The 19,176-nt window shown below is 43.1% G+C and overlaps 1 protein-coding gene across 4 annotated transcripts in view; it reads right to left on the reverse strand.

Annotated features, from left to right (window-relative positions):
• Positions 1-19,176, reverse strand: part of SHROOM1 (shroom family member 1) — a 69,103-nt gene that overhangs the window by 11,532 nt on the left and 38,395 nt on the right. For all 4 annotated transcript variants that reach the window (XM_030573584.1, XM_030573581.1, XM_030573582.1 and 1 more), the window contains 2 exons: positions 5,547-8,370; positions 2,749-2,819 (listed from right to left, as the gene is read on the reverse strand). In XM_030573584.1, the coding sequence (XP_030429444.1) occupies positions 2,749-2,819; positions 5,547-8,261 (2,786 nt within the window). In that variant the 5' untranslated portion in view covers positions 8,262-8,370. The remainder of the gene's footprint in view (positions 1-2,748; positions 2,820-5,546; positions 8,371-19,176) is intronic.

Consider the following 19,176-nt stretch of genomic DNA (forward strand, 5'->3'; position numbering starts at 1 on the left):
AAGATTTATTTAAAATTATATATAAACTCCATGCTTTATGCATTCTGACAGGATCTCTATGTTGTTCTTCTGTGGACAGGTCTGGCCTACCCTTTAGGTGCTGTTTTTGGCAGAGATCAGATGGTGGAGCTATGCACTCAAGTGAGAAAAGAACTGAAGCTATGGTGGTTTGCAATATGGAGTCTTTTACTGTAAAGAGTTTCAGCCCTTTTCATGCATATTTTGTTGTACATTTTACACCTTTTTTTTTTGTTCCACAAAGAGGCAAAAATGATTTTTAAAGCTACCTAAAAGGAAAGAAACTGATTTGGGGAATAAATAATCCTATTCTAAGGATGTGGGATTGTAGGGTCACTGAGAAGAACCAGAGAAGTACTGAACATCTGTGACTCCCACTAAAGCTCCACACCTGTCAGGAGCAGGCCCTGAAGTGATCTCTCTTCAGGTAAAAGCCTTTAGATGTCAGATGCATCTTTGTGGGGAAATGGCTGTATTATGCCTGGCTAACTGACATCATGTGGAGGTTGCAAGTGATTCAGCATTTCAGAGCAGGCTCCCAGGCAACACTGCCTTTTCTGCGCTGCTACAGCAGTCCCTAGTGGCAAAAGCATAGAGTTGCTGCCTTTAACCAACATTTCTTAAAAAGCAACCCCCATCCCTCCCCTTTGGATCTTTGTAGCTTGGAAATAAGATATCATTATTTCAGCCGTCGCCACGTAGGCAGCACAAAGGCTAAATAAAGGAAAGGTAAATAAAAAGCAGAATAAAGACAGCTGTTCTGAAGTGTATTTCCCTACAGTCAGATGCATAATAAAGGGCTAAATCCTGTGGTCCTTACTTTGTTTTCACTCAGTTTTTATTCCGATAAAACTCCCCATAACGAGGTTAGGACAGATTGAAAACTGGATTAGGATTTAGGGATTAGCCAATAACAACAACTTGGCATATGCATAGCACTTTGCATCTCTAAAGTATTGTACCTATATTAATTAGCTGATCCCCACAGCACCCTTGTGATGCAGGGAGGCATTGTGATCCCTCACAACCTGCACTAAAACACCTCAGACTGAGGCGTAGTATGGAACGGAGGGATGAGCACAGAGCTGGGGGATCAAACTCCAGATTTCTCTGCCACTGACTCCTTTTGAGGCACTGGTTAAGTCTAACCACCTCTGTGCTTTGGTCTCCCCACTTATAAAACAGAGAGAACATCACTTCTGTACCTCAGAGGTGTTGTAAGGAATAGCTAATATAAGGGGAATGCTTTGAAAACAAGCAGTGCTTTTAATGTCTGCAGTCCTTTTGTCTCTGAACTAAGCATGATTTTGCCTGTGATCTTTATAAAGATTAAAATCTCTAAATAGTATTTTGCACATTTTGGGCCCAAGAAGTGCTGAGGGCCTCTAACCTCACTGGCTTCAGGATCAGACTCTACATTTACAAGTTTTGAGGTAGATTTCCCCCTACTTTGGCAATTATTAAGGCCATGATGATGCTCTCCATTTCTTTTGTGAATATCCACCCTAATATGACAGTGCTTCCTCGCTGAAAATGCAACACTGCATTTTATTTGTATTGGAGAGCTTCCTCGAGTTGATGTGTCAGGTTTCAGTTGAAGCGCTGTGAATTATATGGTACCAGTGTCAGTCTGAGGGCCTACAGAAGTTTATGGATTCATATATCAGACTACTTCACAGGTGACTTAATGAGAAGTCTCTCTACTTAGGCCCTGTCCACACTAGGACTGAAGCCATGCTAGAAACAGCTGTATCTAAACAGGGCTGATGGGCAGAGCCAGCTCCAACATTTTTGCCACCCCAAGCTGCGGGGAAGAAAAAAAAAAGCCGCTATCGGCAGCACTTCAGCGGCAGCTCTACTGCCGCCGCTTCATTCTTTGGCAGCAAGTCCTTCCCTCCGAGAGGAACTGAGGGACCCGCCGCCAAAGAGCTGGACGTGCTGCCCAAGCACCTGCTTGCTGCGCTGGTGCCTGGAACCAGCCCTGATGATGGGAGCAGGGTTTCACCAGCTCTTGTCTAACAGAGTGGCTCTGTCTATATTCAGGATTCTCACAAATTCTCCCACTGTTGCTTTAGCACTAGTGCATCTCTATGGTTGTAAATAGCAGGAGGAGCATCCTACCCTGCTCTGAGCTACATTAGCATTCTCAACAGTTGTTAGCACTAGTAGAGCTGCACTGGTTCTACAGCAACGGGGAGAGGTGTTCACCAAAAAAACCCACCAAAAAACGAAAACAAAAAAACAACACTTCATTGTAGACAAGGGCCATATGACCAGGCTTTTTTAAAATTCTATTTTACGCCTGAGAACTAAACTAGAATTCCGAAACAAGGCCATAAGAGAGATGACAGATTAAATATATTTGTTAGTAGCCATGTGGCTATCTGGGGATTAGGCTAAAGCATGGTTTAATAACACCTTTCTAATCCTTGCGCATGCTTGTCAGGGAAACAGTTCTAGAGCCCTGCTAGCAACAACTGTGTTTAAACACTGTTGTTGCTAGCTAGCACATGTTTATTTCCAACATTGGCAGGACCTGTACTTCCAAAAAGATGAGGAAACAACAGACTTCATTAGGAATCAATCACACTGTAAAGCATAAAAATTAATATCACATTGAATTTACTGTATTGCAAAGAAACATAGTTAATGTAGTTGCCCACTAGTGTTTGAAAAAATGTCTAAAGCATTGTTCATCTGGGGAGCGTGGAGTAGTTCTCACGATCTTACCTGGGGATGATGGGATAGTTTTCACAACCTTGAACTGATGATGCCGGGAAAGTTGTACATCTATGAAGGTCCTGAAAATGCAGAAGACTTAACCTGAGCAGCATTGTCGAATTCTTATTGCTTTTGTGTACTCAGCACCTCCCCAAGTCTACTAAGGTGGAAACTCAACAACAGCTCATGTAGCAGTTTACTAAGCATTTTACGTGTTTGTTTCCTTTCAGTCATGTCATTCCCATCATTCTCTCCCAAGTTAGCATCAGTTTTTTTCCCCTTAGAAAAATATGTTTGTTAGGACTCCTAGATTTACAGACAAAATTGGGATTTTATTAGCACTTCTCCATGACAGGAGAAGTATCAATGAAGGGACATTTTACATGCCTAAGCAGAGACATGTTACACAGTGCTCAACAATCTAATGAAGCCCTGACAGTCAATAATTTTCATGGTTGTTGAATCATAGAATCTTTCAGATTGGAAGGGACTTCTAGTGAGTTGTCCAACTCATCCCAGTATATAATAGTGGTTATTACTGGCACTTGGCCACTACAGTGAGTGGTAGCCTACAGACAGATACATCATATTTATTCTATTATCCTTAAACTATCCAAAATAGATGGGGTTCTCCAGGCTAGAAGGCAGTCAATTAGGCACATACTAGACTAATTATATATAGGTTCTTCTCAACTGTGTATCAATCCCCTCTGCTTATTAGAGAATCTAGTCTATCCTCCAACCCAGAAGTAACCCAGACATTCATGGCTTTCACAGGTATTGTTCTGGGTTACTCTTCACAAGGCTAAGCTCTAACATGCTCACGGTTTGAAAAATTCAGAGCTACAGCCATGGGAACAAGAGGTTGAATGATCTGATAGATTGTCTATCAGCATGGCAGGTGAATATTAGCAATACAGGAGCAAAATATTGACCCTACCTTTGCTTGCCTACAGTTCTGAAAATAGGCAGCATTGGTGAGAGTTTCTTATCTCAGTGGCAGTTCCATTAACTAGAAGACGCTAATGGGGGAAAAGACTCTCTCTTCTCTTTCCCCTTTGCTTCTGTTTATTTTCCTTATCTTTCTTTTAGAGAAATATTGACATATATTGTCCTCCAAATTCTGGCACTGAAAGGTGCATATTTCTGCCCTGACACTGGGACAATGTTTGCTGTGCATGTAGGAAATAAAGCGAATGGCCAATTTTACCTGTTCCAGCAGGCTTCTAAAGTGTTAGCGTTTCCAGAAGCCACATCATCGTATTATTTAAACTCAAGGCTGTTGTGTCAAGAGCCAGGGCAAAAGGAACCGTTCATAAAGACTCAGCATTGTAGTCTTCTATGGTGTGTGGTGAGCTGACCGTTGGTAGCCAAGCAGTGTTGTTCTATATATGTAAATATCTACATCACATGCTCTTCACAACAGTATCTGAGGTATCAGATGAGAACCACTGTTTTATTTTCCTAATTGTGGTAGCATAAGTAGCCCAGAGACCTTCTTGCTATCCCAGAATGAGTAATTTTGAGATCTAAGACGTGTGTGGGAAGTTGTATTATGAGAAGAGATAGATCCATGGAAGGTTCTCTCTCTTCTACCAAGTGGAAAGCCACCAACCTAGGAAACAGAAATCTCAGTCCTATAAAACAGATTGCTAAATAAACAGTGATGGACACATATTCATCCTGTGCCATTCTGCAGTGTCCATGAATTCCTTCTACCTGAGAAAAGCAGGAAATCTAATTTCATCAGGGTAACTATTCAAAAGTATCTGTTTAACTATTTTCCGTTTTTTAAAGTGGTTGGGTGTGAGATTTGAGAAAATTGAGAAGGATGCACAGTTGCAATGTATAACTAGACAAGGCTCAGTGGTTTCTGCTGAGTTTTACTTTGAAAATCTGGGTCCAATTAAAAAAGTCAAAAGTGAAACTCAGGTATGGGAAGAAAGACTTCATAAGAGCCAAAATAGACAAACAAATACATACATACATAAATAAAATATTTGCACTAATTCTGTCAACTGAAACCCATGGATTTGTATATGGCTTTGCTTTTCAGGCCAAAAACCACTTAAAAGGTGTTCCCTCAAAAGACTTACCCGGAAGAAAAAAGTTTCTTCTGGTTTCCTCATGGACACTTGGGATATAGCAGGTCTGCAGGCTACCCCCTACCTCCTTGGCAGCCCACCCAAATTCCTCTCTCAAACGTCAAATCAGGCTCAAAATCCAGAAATCTATCCTTGTAGAGTTTTCAGATGAATTTCTACCTGCCCTGTTTGTTTGTCCCTGAAAGAATATGTAATACTTAGCATGTAAAAGCTTTTATCATAGCAATGCACTTAAGTTTTCAACCTCCAGGCATACTTATTAGCAATTTGTTTTCCATTAAAAAATGAAAATCTACAGTTTGTCTGCAAAGCACTATGCATGCCAATAATTAACAACCATTATTGTCATTAATTAAACATAATATTTTAAAACATTTTTGGTAGGATTGCTTTTAGAACTCCAAACAATGAATTGCATGTTCTCTCTTCTAATCTATTCCTCCAACCAAACTCCAAGGGAGGTATGCACATACAGTTTGCAAACAACTGTGATGTTTCCTATAGAACAGCAAACACAGCATCCTCATTTTTTTTCTTCCAGGTTACAAGAACAGGCTATAGCTCACTAAGGGTCAGATTATTAATTCCTTACTTCCATTGGTGAGCAATGAGACTACTCATGTGAGCAACTACTCACCAGTATAAGAAAAGGGTTCACAGTCTGGCCCCAAACTGTAAATTACCTCATAATATCTTTCTTACCTGTGCAGGAGAAGGAGATGATTTTGATCGTTCTCGATCTTTGCTGGATACAGAAGCCCCAGATTGAAGATTCTCAGCTGAAGCACATTTGCCGGTGCAGTTTCCATCTGTTTCCCTGACAGCAGACTTGGGTTTTGAATGTACTGTCTCAGTAGCAGAAGAACTAGCACTGTGTCTATTGGTCCTGATCCCTGTGGCAATTAAAGCAGGGGAGGGTTCTGGAATTCTTTCTGGAGAGAGAAATTGGCAGATTATCTCATTCTTTTGGGTCTTTCTGCTAATATCTGGGTTGGAAGTCTTGCCCTCAGGAAGCCTCTTAGCATTGGAAGGCCTCTTCTGCAGGGGCGGTTTGTGCAGAGTGCTAGTGGGCCTTTGTGCAATCTTTCGTTCCATGTATTCAATAAGTGCAATATGCTGGATTTGCTTCAACTCAGTCTTGGAGAGACTGGGACTGGCAAGCACACTTCCGCGGTTTTCCAGAATCTTTCTTCTGCCTGCCATTGCTTCTTGTTCATTAATTTCATCTGACTTCACCCCTGTGCTTTCTTCCCTCCATGATACACCCTGATCTTGCTGATCCTCCAGTTTATTGAGCTTCTCGGGTTCAGAATAGCACAATTTCTTTTGTTCTTCTGTTATCCTTTTTCTTCCTCCTATTCGAGCAGCTTGTGACTTCTTTGTTTCTTCATCTTTGCTGCTATTTTCCAGAGACTTGGGAGGAGGAATCAACTTAGCATCCTCATTTGCACTGGATAAGGACAACGATCTGAGATGTTCAATTGAAGGTCTTTTGGAGGGTTTCTGCTTCAGCCTTATGGGCAAACTCATCTGTAAATCCTTTCTTTTGAAAGATGTTTCTCTCAGGACCTTTCTCTGAGCAACTTTAAGTTTTTCCCTGTAATCATTCTTGAAACTCTCATCCACTGATGAAGCAGAGCTCCCCAGAATTACATCACTAGTCTCATTAATGGTATCATCCCCTGTGCACTGAAGGTGGTGTTTGCTCTTTTGAAGCTGGTTAATTTCTTTTTGTATCTCTATAGGTTGTGCAGAAACAGGGCGATTGCTCCTTGGAGAGGTCTTAGGCAAACTCCCTGAATCTTCATCTTGCTGAGTGTGATTTTTGTGACTCAGAATATTGGTGTTTTTCCCACCAGAAAGGTAATAAAGGAGTGGTGTTGTCTGCCTGTTTATCTTTTCACTGGCAGAATCATCCTGAGGCTTCCTTTCAAGCTTCTTTTGAAACTGAAGTTGGTGTTTTCTATGATGAACAGGATTTAGGAAGTCCTCTTCCTTTGGGTTCATGCTAAGGTCAGGACCGTTATTGTTAGCTTGTGTTTCTCTCTGGAGTCCATTTAGAAATTGGGATGGGGAGTCATCATTTGGTCTGTAATAAGATGTTTGGTCAGCACTGTCAGAAAATTGCTTATTTCCAAAATCCAATTCCCCATGGTGAATAGGCTTTGTTTCTACACCATCCAAGCAGTCGGACAGTGGTAATTTCTGCATTTTGATATGTTGATTGAGAAGTAGTTCCCAAACATCGTTCCTGTTTTCTTCTTTGGAGCCGAAGCACCGATTCTTGTCCTCGGAGCTGTTCAGTTTCTCAGACACATGTTCACTTGGAAGAGGACAGTCCATGTATTTTAAGCCTGCGCTACTCTCCAATACATCCTGATCCAAGTTTGAATACTCTTCAGTCCAGCCTGGGCACTGAATGCAGGGAAACTGTCCCTCTTGCTGGCTGGATTCTGAGACTCTGCTTTGCAAATCTGCTTCTCTAAAAGGTGGTTTGGGTACACCACAGGCAAAAAGATACTGTTTGTTCTCTTGTATATCATTAACAGCAGTGAGGTTGGTATGCAGTGGATGAGAGGACTTAGAGTTCATCTCCGCAGGAATTTTATAAGCTTGGACTGAATTCTGAGTACAGAAAAGATTTGGGGTCTTAGCCAAAGAATCAGACTTTAAATATTCTTGAAAAATAATAGAAGAGGGTCTGATGAAAACATGATGTTTGTTTTGCTTTGTGCCATCTTGGGATGGACCCCTCTCTTCGCTTTCCTCGGTCATTAGCCCCTCATTCTTCGACCTCGATATCCAATTTGTCCCTGAATCAGAGGGGAGAAGGACATTGCTAATATCCTGAGCACAAGTAGCTAGTTGCACACTATAGTCAAAATGATTTCCAGAATTAGATTTCCCTCTTGTATTTTCAAAATTTCTGGTAGGATTATAGCTATGAAGTCGTGCTGGTGGTGATGGTGGATGAGGGGGTAAAGTCAGAGGTGATGGTGACTGATATAAAGTCCCATGGGTAGGAGTGCTTCTGTATTGTCCACTGAGCCCAATATTATCAGAGTTGTGATGACTACTCAGCTCCAGTGACTTGTGCTGATGTGTGGGTTTAGGATCAGAGTTTATTGCATTAGGATTATAAATTCCTTTTACATATTCTGAGTCCATATATGGCAATTGCTCTAAGGGCAGACAACAGTTTTCATTATAATATGATGGAGAATGATATTCTGGAATGTTTGAGCCACCAGAGAAAGAGCTGTAAGCAGAGTCTAAGAGGTGGTCTATGCTGCTGATGGATTTAAGTGGCAAGAGCCTGTTTCTATAATCAGGTGAGGCCACCGGCTCCAACAGTTCTGCAATTCTGCCAGCTTGCTTGAGGTTCCATCTTTCTATCTCATTCCCATAGGAAGCCATTTCTATGGACAACCAGCTCCAGCAGGAAAAGAATTCAGATTACGTCTCCATGCTTGTGACTCAGCGCATTTTATTGTATTTAGCACATTTCATGTGTAGGTAGATGATCCTGGAGAGAAAAAAAAACATTTGAAACACAGCCATAGAGAATGATGATTACAGATTTAGACAGAGCTGTAATTAGGCATTTTAGCATCACGGGGCAAGCAAGCATATTTGTACTCCCTACTGGTTTTTCCCCTTCATTTCTCTGCCCTGTTTTTCTACCCTCATGGCTTTCAGCCTGGGCAGCTACCCCGCTCACCCCACTCTGGATACAGCCCTGGCTTTAGAGACTACGTACTAGATCCTCAACTTGTGAACACCAGTGTAACCCCATTGAACCTGAAGTAAATCAGCACAGCTCTATTGACATCAGCTGAGACTCTGGCCCTAAATATACTCAATGGGGTATGAGCGAAAATTTTACATTCAGCATAATTCAACCAAATTGTTTTCATAAAGGAGCACAGATAACATATGACCTTTAAGAAGTGGGAAAATCCTGTGATTCTATTCTTTCTCTCGTTATATCAGCAATATCCGGTGTATGTTTCATGTAGTACTGGGGCAGGGAAAGGCCTTCATTTGTCACTGTGAAAGAGGGAGTCCAGTGATTTAAGCACAGGCGTGGGAGCCTAGAACTCCTGAGTTCTAATTCTAGTAGCTTAACTTTTAAAAGTAAATGTTAATGTCTGTAAAGTGTGACTGGAATATGAAATGTGTGTATTTAAATAGGTTACATAGAAAGAAAACACGTGCAACGCTTGCTTCTAAACATAACTTTTGTGCTCCAGCGCCTCTTGAATTCCACTGCGCAGGAATGACATTTTAAAAAATAAAATAATTACTCCCAAAGAGATGAATACCAGATTTCAATCCATTTTTTAGAACCCAATCCATGAATGGCTCCAGGTTCATGCTAATGCTTGGCAACTTTATCCAATATTTTCCATGAACTGGTGCGTAACAGGAAATGTACAGGGGTCATTCCATGTAACACTGAATACAGCAGTTGTTGTGACCACACAAGTCAATTAGTCAACTCTTTAGAACAGAAAGTGAAGAATATCTTATTCCTCTGAAAACAGAAAATGTAGGGTGGCAGAACGTAATCACTTGAGCTGGAATTTTGGCAGGATGCTAGGATTATCATCCCAGCTATCACAAAAAGTACCCTGGGGTCTTTTGGATAAAGCAGAGATCCAGACCATTTCACCATTACAGACTGCACCTGCAAGTGGACAGCTCCCCCAACACCAGGCTTGGCATCAATTCACTACTGACGCAAAGGGAAAAGCACCTCCTAAATCACTAATATGTTTTCCTGCTAGTAGCTTGAAGATCTTTTAGGGTATGTCTACACTGCACTAGAAAGGCCCGCAGCATGGTTGGCCTAGGGCAGCTCACGAAGCTCAGGTTGACAGGTTACAAAATTGGAGCCCAAGCTCTGAGACCCTGGGAGGTGGGATGGTCTCAGAGCCCAGGATCTAGCCCAAGTCCAAACATAGACACTGCAATTTAATAGCCCTGCAGCCTGAGCCCTGCAAGCGCAAGTCAGCTGATCCAGGCTCTAAGATTCGGATCCATGAGTTTTTATAACAGTGTAGACGTATCCTTAACCAGGTACTGACCTGGTCTGATGTGGAGCTTGTGAGGGCTGGTGGGATTACAGTGCAAATTGGTCTGGCTGCAGGTGTACTTGCCTTATTAACCTTTTAAAATGTGTGTTTGGAGCCTGTAAACTTGTATGACTTCCTGCATATTGCAGCTGTATAAAACTGAATCTGTTAATATATTTAAGGTATCACTTATCTATATCAGCTGTTTGTTCGGAACTGAAATGAGTCTGAGTCTGACGCTACACAAATTTTACGCCAGTGACACTCCAGTGGTGTTATTTCTGATTTACACCAGCATACCTGAGAAAAGAACCAGGCTCATTCTCAATGTACCAAACCATAATACCTCCTAAATCTTCTTCTTTTTGTCCTGCTATGCTTGTTAGTTGAAGATACTATCTGTTAGGAGCTGGTTTTCAGATTAACTGAATAGAATTGTTTTACAGGAAGGAATAATGATTAATCACCTTTATCAGTATAACTGTCACTCTTCTTTCTAAATAAGTAAATCCAAGCCTAGCTAGCACACCAGCCCCAATCAAATGAATGTCTTTTCTCAGTATCTGGTTTCACATAAAGATTTACTGTACATCTGGTTTGCATGTCTCAAACCCTATTCTGCTGTGTTAATATTTAGTTACATTAGCCACACCAAAAGACATGGCTATATAAACAAAAGGAAACTAATGCAGATTTCAAGAGGTTCCTGTCATATTTCTAGGTGTATTGATATTTAATGGTACCAGAAACTGCTGACATCCCTAGTGGTAAAAAGTAATTCACCAGAACTCAGCAGTCATCAGATCCTTTGAAAAATGAAGAGTCCAATACTTCTGCGCAGATCATGTCCATTATTTCTGTTCCTCAGGGCTAGTCTTCATTGGAACAGTTACTAGAAGGATCCTAGTAATGCAGTGGGAATGCAACAACAGGCTAAAGCTCAAGTTAGCACCACTCATCAACTGCTGATCCAATTGCTCTGTGGGTATGTCTGCCCTTGGCGGAGGAAGGGTAAATTCCAGCTTGAGGGACATACTCACACTACCTTTGGTAGAGCTAGCACCCTAAAAGAGTGTAGCTGCAGTGGTGTGGGTTAGCCACTCCAAGTACATATCCAGGCCTGCTGATGGGGGTGGAGGTGCAAAGGGGGTAAATGCCTAGGAGCCCGGGTGACTTAAAAGGGCCTGGGGGTCCCTGACAGCCAGATGCTCCCGTGGTGGTGGTGGCCGGGAGCCCCAAGCCCTTTTAAATCACCCAGGTGGGCCACAGGACTCCTAGGCACACACGACCACTCCGGGGCTGGGCCCCGCAAGCTCGCACGGGGTTGGTCCCACAAGTGACGGGATGTCCCGGAAGTGATGGGCTCATCATTTCCACCCTGAGCCCCACCCACCTAAGGATGGCCCTGGCCCTGGGGCCCAGAATTCCTGTCGGTGGGCCTGTACATACCCATCCAAGATGCTATGCATGTACTCGGGCAGCCAGTCCATCCTGCCACTCATGCCACCACAGCTACACTTTATATTAGCATGCTAGGTTGATCAGAGTTAGCGGAGGTATGTCTCCCTGAGCTGGAATCTACGGTAGACCTACCCTATGCTGCTAACCCAGTCACTCTGTGTAGCTCAACTGTGGTTTGAACCTATTGCCTCTTGTCTTGCCCGCTGTGGCAAAATAGAACAACTTTTCTCCATCTTTTTTATGGCAGCCTTTCAAGTATCTGAAGACCATATCGTATCCCTTGCTAATCTCTTTTCCAAAGTAAAGATACCCAGTCCCTTCAGCCTTTGCTCATACGGCTTACATTCCATCCCTTTGATCATCTTTGTTGCTCACCTCTGGATCCTTTCCAGTTTCTCTACATCCTTTTATACATTGGTGAACAAACTGGACACAGTGCTCCAGCCGAGGCCTAACCAATGCAGAGCATACATCACCTCCTGTGACTTGCAAGCTATGCCTCTGTTAATGCAACCTAATTGCACTTGCTTTTTTTATTTTTTTTGGCAACAGCTTTGCATTGCTGACTCATGTTGAGGTTGTGATCCACCGCAACTCCCAGATCCTTCTCAGCAGTGCTGCTCCCATGTCAGCTTTCCCCCACTCTATATTTGTGCATTGGGTTTTTCTTCCCTAAGTGTAGCACCTTACATTTGTCTTTGTTGAATTTCATTTTGCTGTCTATAGCCCAGTTCTCCAGTTTATAAAGATTTCTCATATTAAGCATGTTCTTGAGTGTTTTGTGTGTTTGTATTTCTAGGACCCTATCCAAAGTCATCTGAAGTGGTACTGTTTCCATTGACTTCAGTGGGCTTTGGTTCAGGAGTTTAATGAAAAGAGTCAAATTAGGGTCACTGTCAATAATACATTATAGGCTTGTCTTCACTGCAGTGTATCTCAAGGTAGAGCTCAGTTATTGCCCCTAACCTGACTCCAGTCCACACACAAAAATCTCTAGCTCCAGTTCAATAATACTTTAAGCTCTAGCGAGCTGGCCCATCTGGGGAAATGGATTGAAGCTTGAGTGCTGCTAACTCTGGAGCTAGTAATGCTGTGGAGAGGCAGTTGCATGGTATATAGGGTGACCAGACAGCAAGTGTGAAAAACTGGGACGAGGTTGGAGGGTAACAGGAGCCAGTATAAGAAAAAGACCCCAAAATCTGGACTGTTCCTATAAAATCGGGACATTTGGTCACCCTAACATGGTACAGCTTATTAGCACCAGCTGTTAATCCAATCACTCTGTCTAGCTCCCCTGCTATTGCACAGTATGGCTAGACTCACTCTTGATTTAATGTTAGCTGGGATTGGTTTTAACATTTAGGGGGTTGTGTATGTGTTTTTAAAATCTGTTTCTCTAGGAAAGAAAGGGTTTTTTAAAATGTGCCATTGTCCCAAAAGTCAAGAGGAAAAATGAACTAGATAAAAGGAGGGGCTAGAGCGAGGAGGCGGAGAAGGGAAGGGAAGGGAAGGGAAGAAGAAAAGCAAACTGAGCAGAGGAAAAAGTGAGGAAAACACTGTGATAGAAGGAGAAAAGCAGAGGGTAACTGAAATGAAAAGGAGGAGGAGATGGAGAAAAAAAACAGGCAAACAGATATAGTGGAGAAGAACCCAGAAACAGAGAAAAGGTGAAGATACAAAGACAGAGAAAAGCACAGAGCAAGAAAGAAAGGATACGACAGGGAGAGAAGCCAAGAATGAGATAAACGGGGAGAACAAGAATATGATTAAAAAGAGAAGAAAGGAGGTGGGTTGACAGGAGACAACTGGAGCATAAAACAGAATAAGTTGTCCCTACATAATTTCCATCTAGTCATCCAAAAGGAACACGCACAACTGATAATTTTTCCTGGTACCTCTTACAACACCATACTCAACCACTTGTAGCAACACTGTATTTCAGTGTCAGAACTGGATATTTTTTTTACATTCAAAATAAATAAAACTAGAAGGAATTAGATTATTCTTCAGGGACTAACCCTATGATACCAAGATTACCTCCTCTAGGTCACTAACTTGAATCCAGCATAGGTCAGTAACGAGTCAACTTTTGCATATTAGCATCCATCACAAAAAAACACCATCAAAATAGACGTTAATTAACAACAACATGTTGCTAAGCTCAGCAGAGGCACCATCGAGTGAGCGGTGTGTCAGATATGGTCAGGATCCTCTGATGGCTGCCCACCAGATTGCTGTGAGGAGAATCCCATCTCTGATTTCCCTTAGTATTTTAAACTTCCCTGGGTCTCAGCAGGTTGCACACCGTTACCTCCCTTGGCCTCTCTGGCACATTACTGATGCACCAACTCTGTTTTGTTTCCTCTTCAAAGAGCCCCTCGACCCACTTGCCTAGGCCTCCAGAAGGAGCACTGATCCCCAGGATACCCCAGTAGCTTAAACACACCTTCTCCCAGAATCTGACGGAAGGTGTGAACGTCGTGGGTTACGGTTTAACTCTTTCAGGAGGCATGCTGTGGCTGTAGCATATAATACACGGATACTTTGCCCAGAGTTCTCAAATGCAGTTGCTTTTTACTTACTTACACACGCAATATCCATACAAAAAATAAACTCTACAATATTTTCCCATTCTAACTTCCTTTGAAAGCGCAAAGGCTACTTCTTCCCATTATAAACTTCCAGTCTCTTCTGTCAGGTGACTCCCTGGGCAGCATGAGCAGGTAACCACAGAATCTTCCCACGTGACCTCTACCCTGTTAAACCACTTCTCCTGGTTGGCAGCCAGTCTTTTGTCTAGAACTATTTCATTTCAGAGATATGGCAGGCACATAAATAAACATTAGCTCTCTTTTGTTAGCTCTTTGCCATCCATCTTTTGAATTTCAGTCCACCATGGAGGCAAAGGGACACGAGAGAAGGCAAAATGGAGTTTGCAGCTTGGCAAAGCTACACACAGAGAGTTCATAATCTCACACAGAATTCACAAATTACACAGACAGTTTTCCCAGATTGACACTGAGCCATGAAGACTGAACTGTTCACTCATGCAGTGGCAATCCCTCTAGGACATGGTTGAGGTGCACCAGCAGCTGCTGTCATTCCCTGTGCTTTACCTGTTCTGAGGCTAAACAGAGGACCCAGTCAATCTAGCACTTTTTAACTGCACTAACTTCACTTTAAATAAATAAAGCTACCCAGCCCAAAGCATTATGGGCTGGCTTTGCTCACAGGCTTGAAATACATGTTGAGTAAATCATTTCTAATGCAATTACACAACACAAACGAGGGCCAGTGTACTGTTCAAGGGGAAACACAGGTAAGTTGCTTTTTGAAAGACATCCACAAAGACTCATTGAGAAGCAAGTACTAGTTCATGCATTGTTTGACGAGTGTAATAAAAGCTGCTCATTGCTTCAGTTAAGCTTTCATGCCACTTCTCCTCTAGCTCAAAACGATACATCCTGTGAAATCTCTCTTAACTGATAGCAGAGGGACCACCAAAATGAAATGCCACTAGAGACTCAATCTGTCGTCACAGATTGTGCTGTCAGTAGCAAGATAGACATCATAAAGACAGGCAAATACTTTCAGCACTGGGAGCCTCAGAGCTCCCTTACAAACACTTCAATGCAGTGGAAAAAAGCAGCAGTAGCAGCTAAGAGTTGACATATAATAAATGTTCTGTACATGAGTGCAACTCTGTCAATTGTTTAAAAACCACCGTATGTTTATACGACCAAATATGGAGCACCTGACATTTACACAACACTTTGTTATTATTTATGATGCATGGGGATCAAGTATAATGAGCAACCTCTCTGCAAGCAGTTCACTTAAGTAGATAAACCAAACTGGCTAAAGACATTTGGAGCACTTAAACATAACATAGTATCAGAGGGGTAGCCGTGTTAGTCTGGATCTCTCTTAACTGATAGCAAAGAATCCTGTGGCACCTTATAGACTAACAGACGTTTTGGAGCATGAGCTTTCGTGGGTGAATACCCACTTCGTCAGATGCATGTAGTGGAAATTTCCAGGGGCAGGTATATATATGCAGGCAAGCTAGAGATAATGAGGTTAGTTCAAATCAGGGAGGATGAGGCCCTGTTCTAGCAGTTGAGGTGTGAAAACCAAGGGAGGAGAAACATAACATAGATATTCACACCAGCTAACCCATCTCAGCGCAGAACCTCTTGGATGTATTCACAGAAGGTACTAAAGCTTGGCAGAGTCAGAGAGGGCCCATCCAGTGACCTGATTTGGTATTTCCCTTTTAAAACGGCACTTAAATGTGATGATCACAGTGATTTTAATTAGTTACCAAAATAAAAAGAAACCAGATTCTTCGAAAGCTTCAGTGCCAAGCTCCTTAATACTGACCCACTTTCCAAAGAGATTCAAATTGTATCCAAACCCAGGCAAAGTTACTGATGATTTTTTTTTTCAAAAAGGAAGAACTCACCAGAATTTTAATCTACAATCCCCAGTGATGCACAATTCCAGCTGGCAGGGGGAGAAAGATTTCATGGGTGATGCTGCTGTTTGAACAAAAAGCCTCACATTCCTGGCTTGTTTCAAAGATAGTCTTGGTATCATTCATTTTGAGCCAAGGGAGAAGGTGGAGAGCAGCCAAGCAGAGGGGCAGCTACAAGTTAATTTATAAAAGGAACTTGGACTTGCAAGGCATAGTAAACAAATTAACTAGCTTCTGGGAAAGCTACAGAAGAGCAGCAGCATAGAGTGGAAATTTTTGCTGGGTTCTTTGGGGGATAAAATTGTCTTCATGCAAAATAATGCAAAGAAGAAATGGAAACCAAAGTATTAAGTCTAAAAGATCTACTTGACTCTTGGAAGAGCACTCTCTTTTTTTAAGAGACAATCCAAACAGACGATTCTGGCCCTGAATAAAGAGGCCACCATGTGAAAATGCCAAGCATAATAGGTTTACTAATGGCAAAACTCCCATTGACTTCAGTGGAGTAGGACTGGGGACACATTTCAGAAGTTCAGGCAGATAAACACTGGATATCTGGCAAAGAGCAAAGTCCTGAGCTTTTGAAGCTGCAAAAGACAAGACAGAAAGTTTGCTTTGGAATTAGGGGAAGTGATAGCACTGACACAGTAAGGATATACAATTAGAATCAGAATCTAATGCATTTGCCTTGTTAGATATACTGTTTACATTTGTTAATTTAGCAGACTAGGAACCTTTCCTATGGTGCTGACAAAGTGAACAGAAGGGGCATGATTTGTAAAGTGCACAGTTGTGCTGCACTTCTAGAACCTGCTGCAATACTCTAAAAGATACCTAGTTTGCGCTGCTGTAATTCTGTTTGAAACTACTCTGGGAGTTGGGCTGCGATGGCCTAGAAGACTTTAGTACAAACTCTTAGGGCAGTGGAGAGGCCAAAAGGTAGGACACAATGCTGGTAGTGGTCCCTGACAACTACAAAATGTAGGAAACATCTGTGAGATGGGTGCATGCCTATATGAAAATAAGTGTCCGGCAGGTCAAGAGAGAGAGACCAATCTCCTGGATCCAGGAGCATAACTCAACTCCTGAAGGTAAGTCAGTACTAGGGAGGAATATCTCTCAGTACCACTCAGCAAACGTAACTCAGGTTCTTCAGGATCCAAAGGTCTTGTGGGAAAAGGATGATGATGCCTGAATGATACCAGGAAGCCTAGATAGTACTGAGGGGCAGTCTGACTATGCACTCTCCACCCATGGTCTGAAGACAATTTAGCCTTGTTCATAGAAGAGTCCTTGTACTTCGGAGACACTGAATCCGGTGTCAGTGCTGCTCAGGGTTGTTTACCAGGCAACTTCTCAGAACCTGGCATGATGTTTTTAGCTGGTGCTGGGGTCTTGGTACCAGAGGAAGTAGAAGCCTCAGCAGTACCTATGCGGGACTCAAGGTCTCCTCAAACCAAGTCTAAGAGGGTGGATTTCCCCTTCTCCTGGATTTTCATTCTAGACTATAGAGTCTCTTCTTTTTTGGCAGTCTGGATGATTGTGAAGGCACCCTCTCTCTCCGGGTCTTTGCTTACCACAGCAGGAATGGTCATTGGGTCTCTCTGAAGCCAATGTACAGGAAGGAGACTCAGACCCCACAGTTCTCAGAGAACACTCCATCAACAATAGTTTTAGTCTCCATTCTCCCTAAGGTTTTGAGGCCTGCTTTTGAAACCTGAGCAGACCTTACACTTGCAGGGAACATGAGTCTCTCCAAGGCAGCAGAGGCAGCTTGAATACTTGAGGAGAAAAGACCTGTCTGACAGGTCTTGAAGCCGGGGTCTTGGGCATAACCTGTTAGGAGAGGCTGCAGATTGAAGCCCACGGTAGAACAAAGACCCAGATTGGGCAAAAAGAAGAACTGGGGAGGCAGCGGCATATTATCGCCTAGGCCGGCAAATTTGCTCGTGCCCCCTCCCTAACTCCACCTCTCCCCCAAATCCCGGGCCCACCTCCTCCCCCAGGAGCACCGCGCTTCCCTCCTTCCACCTCCCTCCCAGGCTTGCTGCGCAAAAGCGCTGGGAGGGAGGGAGAAGTGAGTAGCGGCGTGCTCAGGGGATAGCGGAGGTGAGCTGGGCCGGCGGGCACGGGGAGTAGCTCTGCGGGGGGGGGGGGGGGAGGCAGGGAACCACTCCCTGTCCCAGCTCACCTCCACGCCACCTCCGTCATCCCCTGAGCACACCACAGCTTCCCTTCTCCCTCCTCTCTCCCAGGCTTGCCGCGGGGGAACGGAGGTGAGCTGCCATGGGGGTGAGGGAGGCGGCAGTTTTTTGAGGTCCTAGGGGCGGCAAATTTGTTAATCCACCTCTAAGGGGAGGGAGGGGCAGGGGGTCAAAGTGGAGCACAAAATTGTGCCAAGTTAACCACCCCACCCGCCCAAAAAAAGAGAAAAGAAATTACTACGAAAAAATGAAGAACAATAAGAGAAAAGTCAGCAAGTGGCGTAGCTGGCTATAATGGACATCATGATGCTCTGTCTCAAGCTGCAGGCAGCTGAGAAGGAACTGAAGCAGTGGCAGATTCCACTTTCCCCTATGTATACTTGTACTGGAGCACAAGAATGCCTAGACTCATGGACACTGCTGACAAATCTCCAGTCAAGAGTGCACAGGCGGTGCCACATCTTGAAATTGAATACCCATAGGGAGAAAAATTAGAAGAAGAAGAGGCTTCTGGTTTATTCACAAAACTTTGGAAAATACCAGTTTGTTACTCTAGAGGAATTTACAGGTAAGAATATCTGGCTTAAACAAACTAGCCAGCACCGAGTATGGCAATGCACATCTACGCTATTTGTCTGAAGCCAAACCTTGTCATTTCACATCTTTGAAGTGGCAGGAAAATGATAAGAGGACTTGAAGTGATGGCATAGTGTCCAAATACCACCTCCAAAATGTAGACGTTATGGTAAATGAGACACCTGTTACACTCTTTTCCAAAGTGAAACAAAGTCAGTCTATAGCATCCAGAGTGGGTCAGGTCTGTGGGAGAGATGTCAGCCCATCTCCATCCAAAAAAATCAGGGGAATTACTAGAAACATCAATGATTCAAAGTATATCTAGAACAAGCTTTCTGGAGAGGAACAAGGGGTCTCTGGGTACCTCCCTGTCTCCCTTGCTGAGAATCTTTCTGTGTCCACGTTTTCTTTCAGACTATTTGTCCCAATTTTTTATCCCTTTTTAAACATTTCAGTTTATCCCTCATTACTTCTCTCACCTCCATTCTCCTCTCTGTTCCCCTCTTCCCTACATTTTCACTCCCCTCAGCCTTCCA

This window comes from Gopherus evgoodei, chromosome 8, assembly GCF_007399415.2.
Source record: "Gopherus evgoodei ecotype Sinaloan lineage chromosome 8, rGopEvg1_v1.p, whole genome shotgun sequence".
NCBI lineage: Eukaryota > Metazoa > Chordata > Testudines > Testudinidae > Gopherus > Gopherus evgoodei.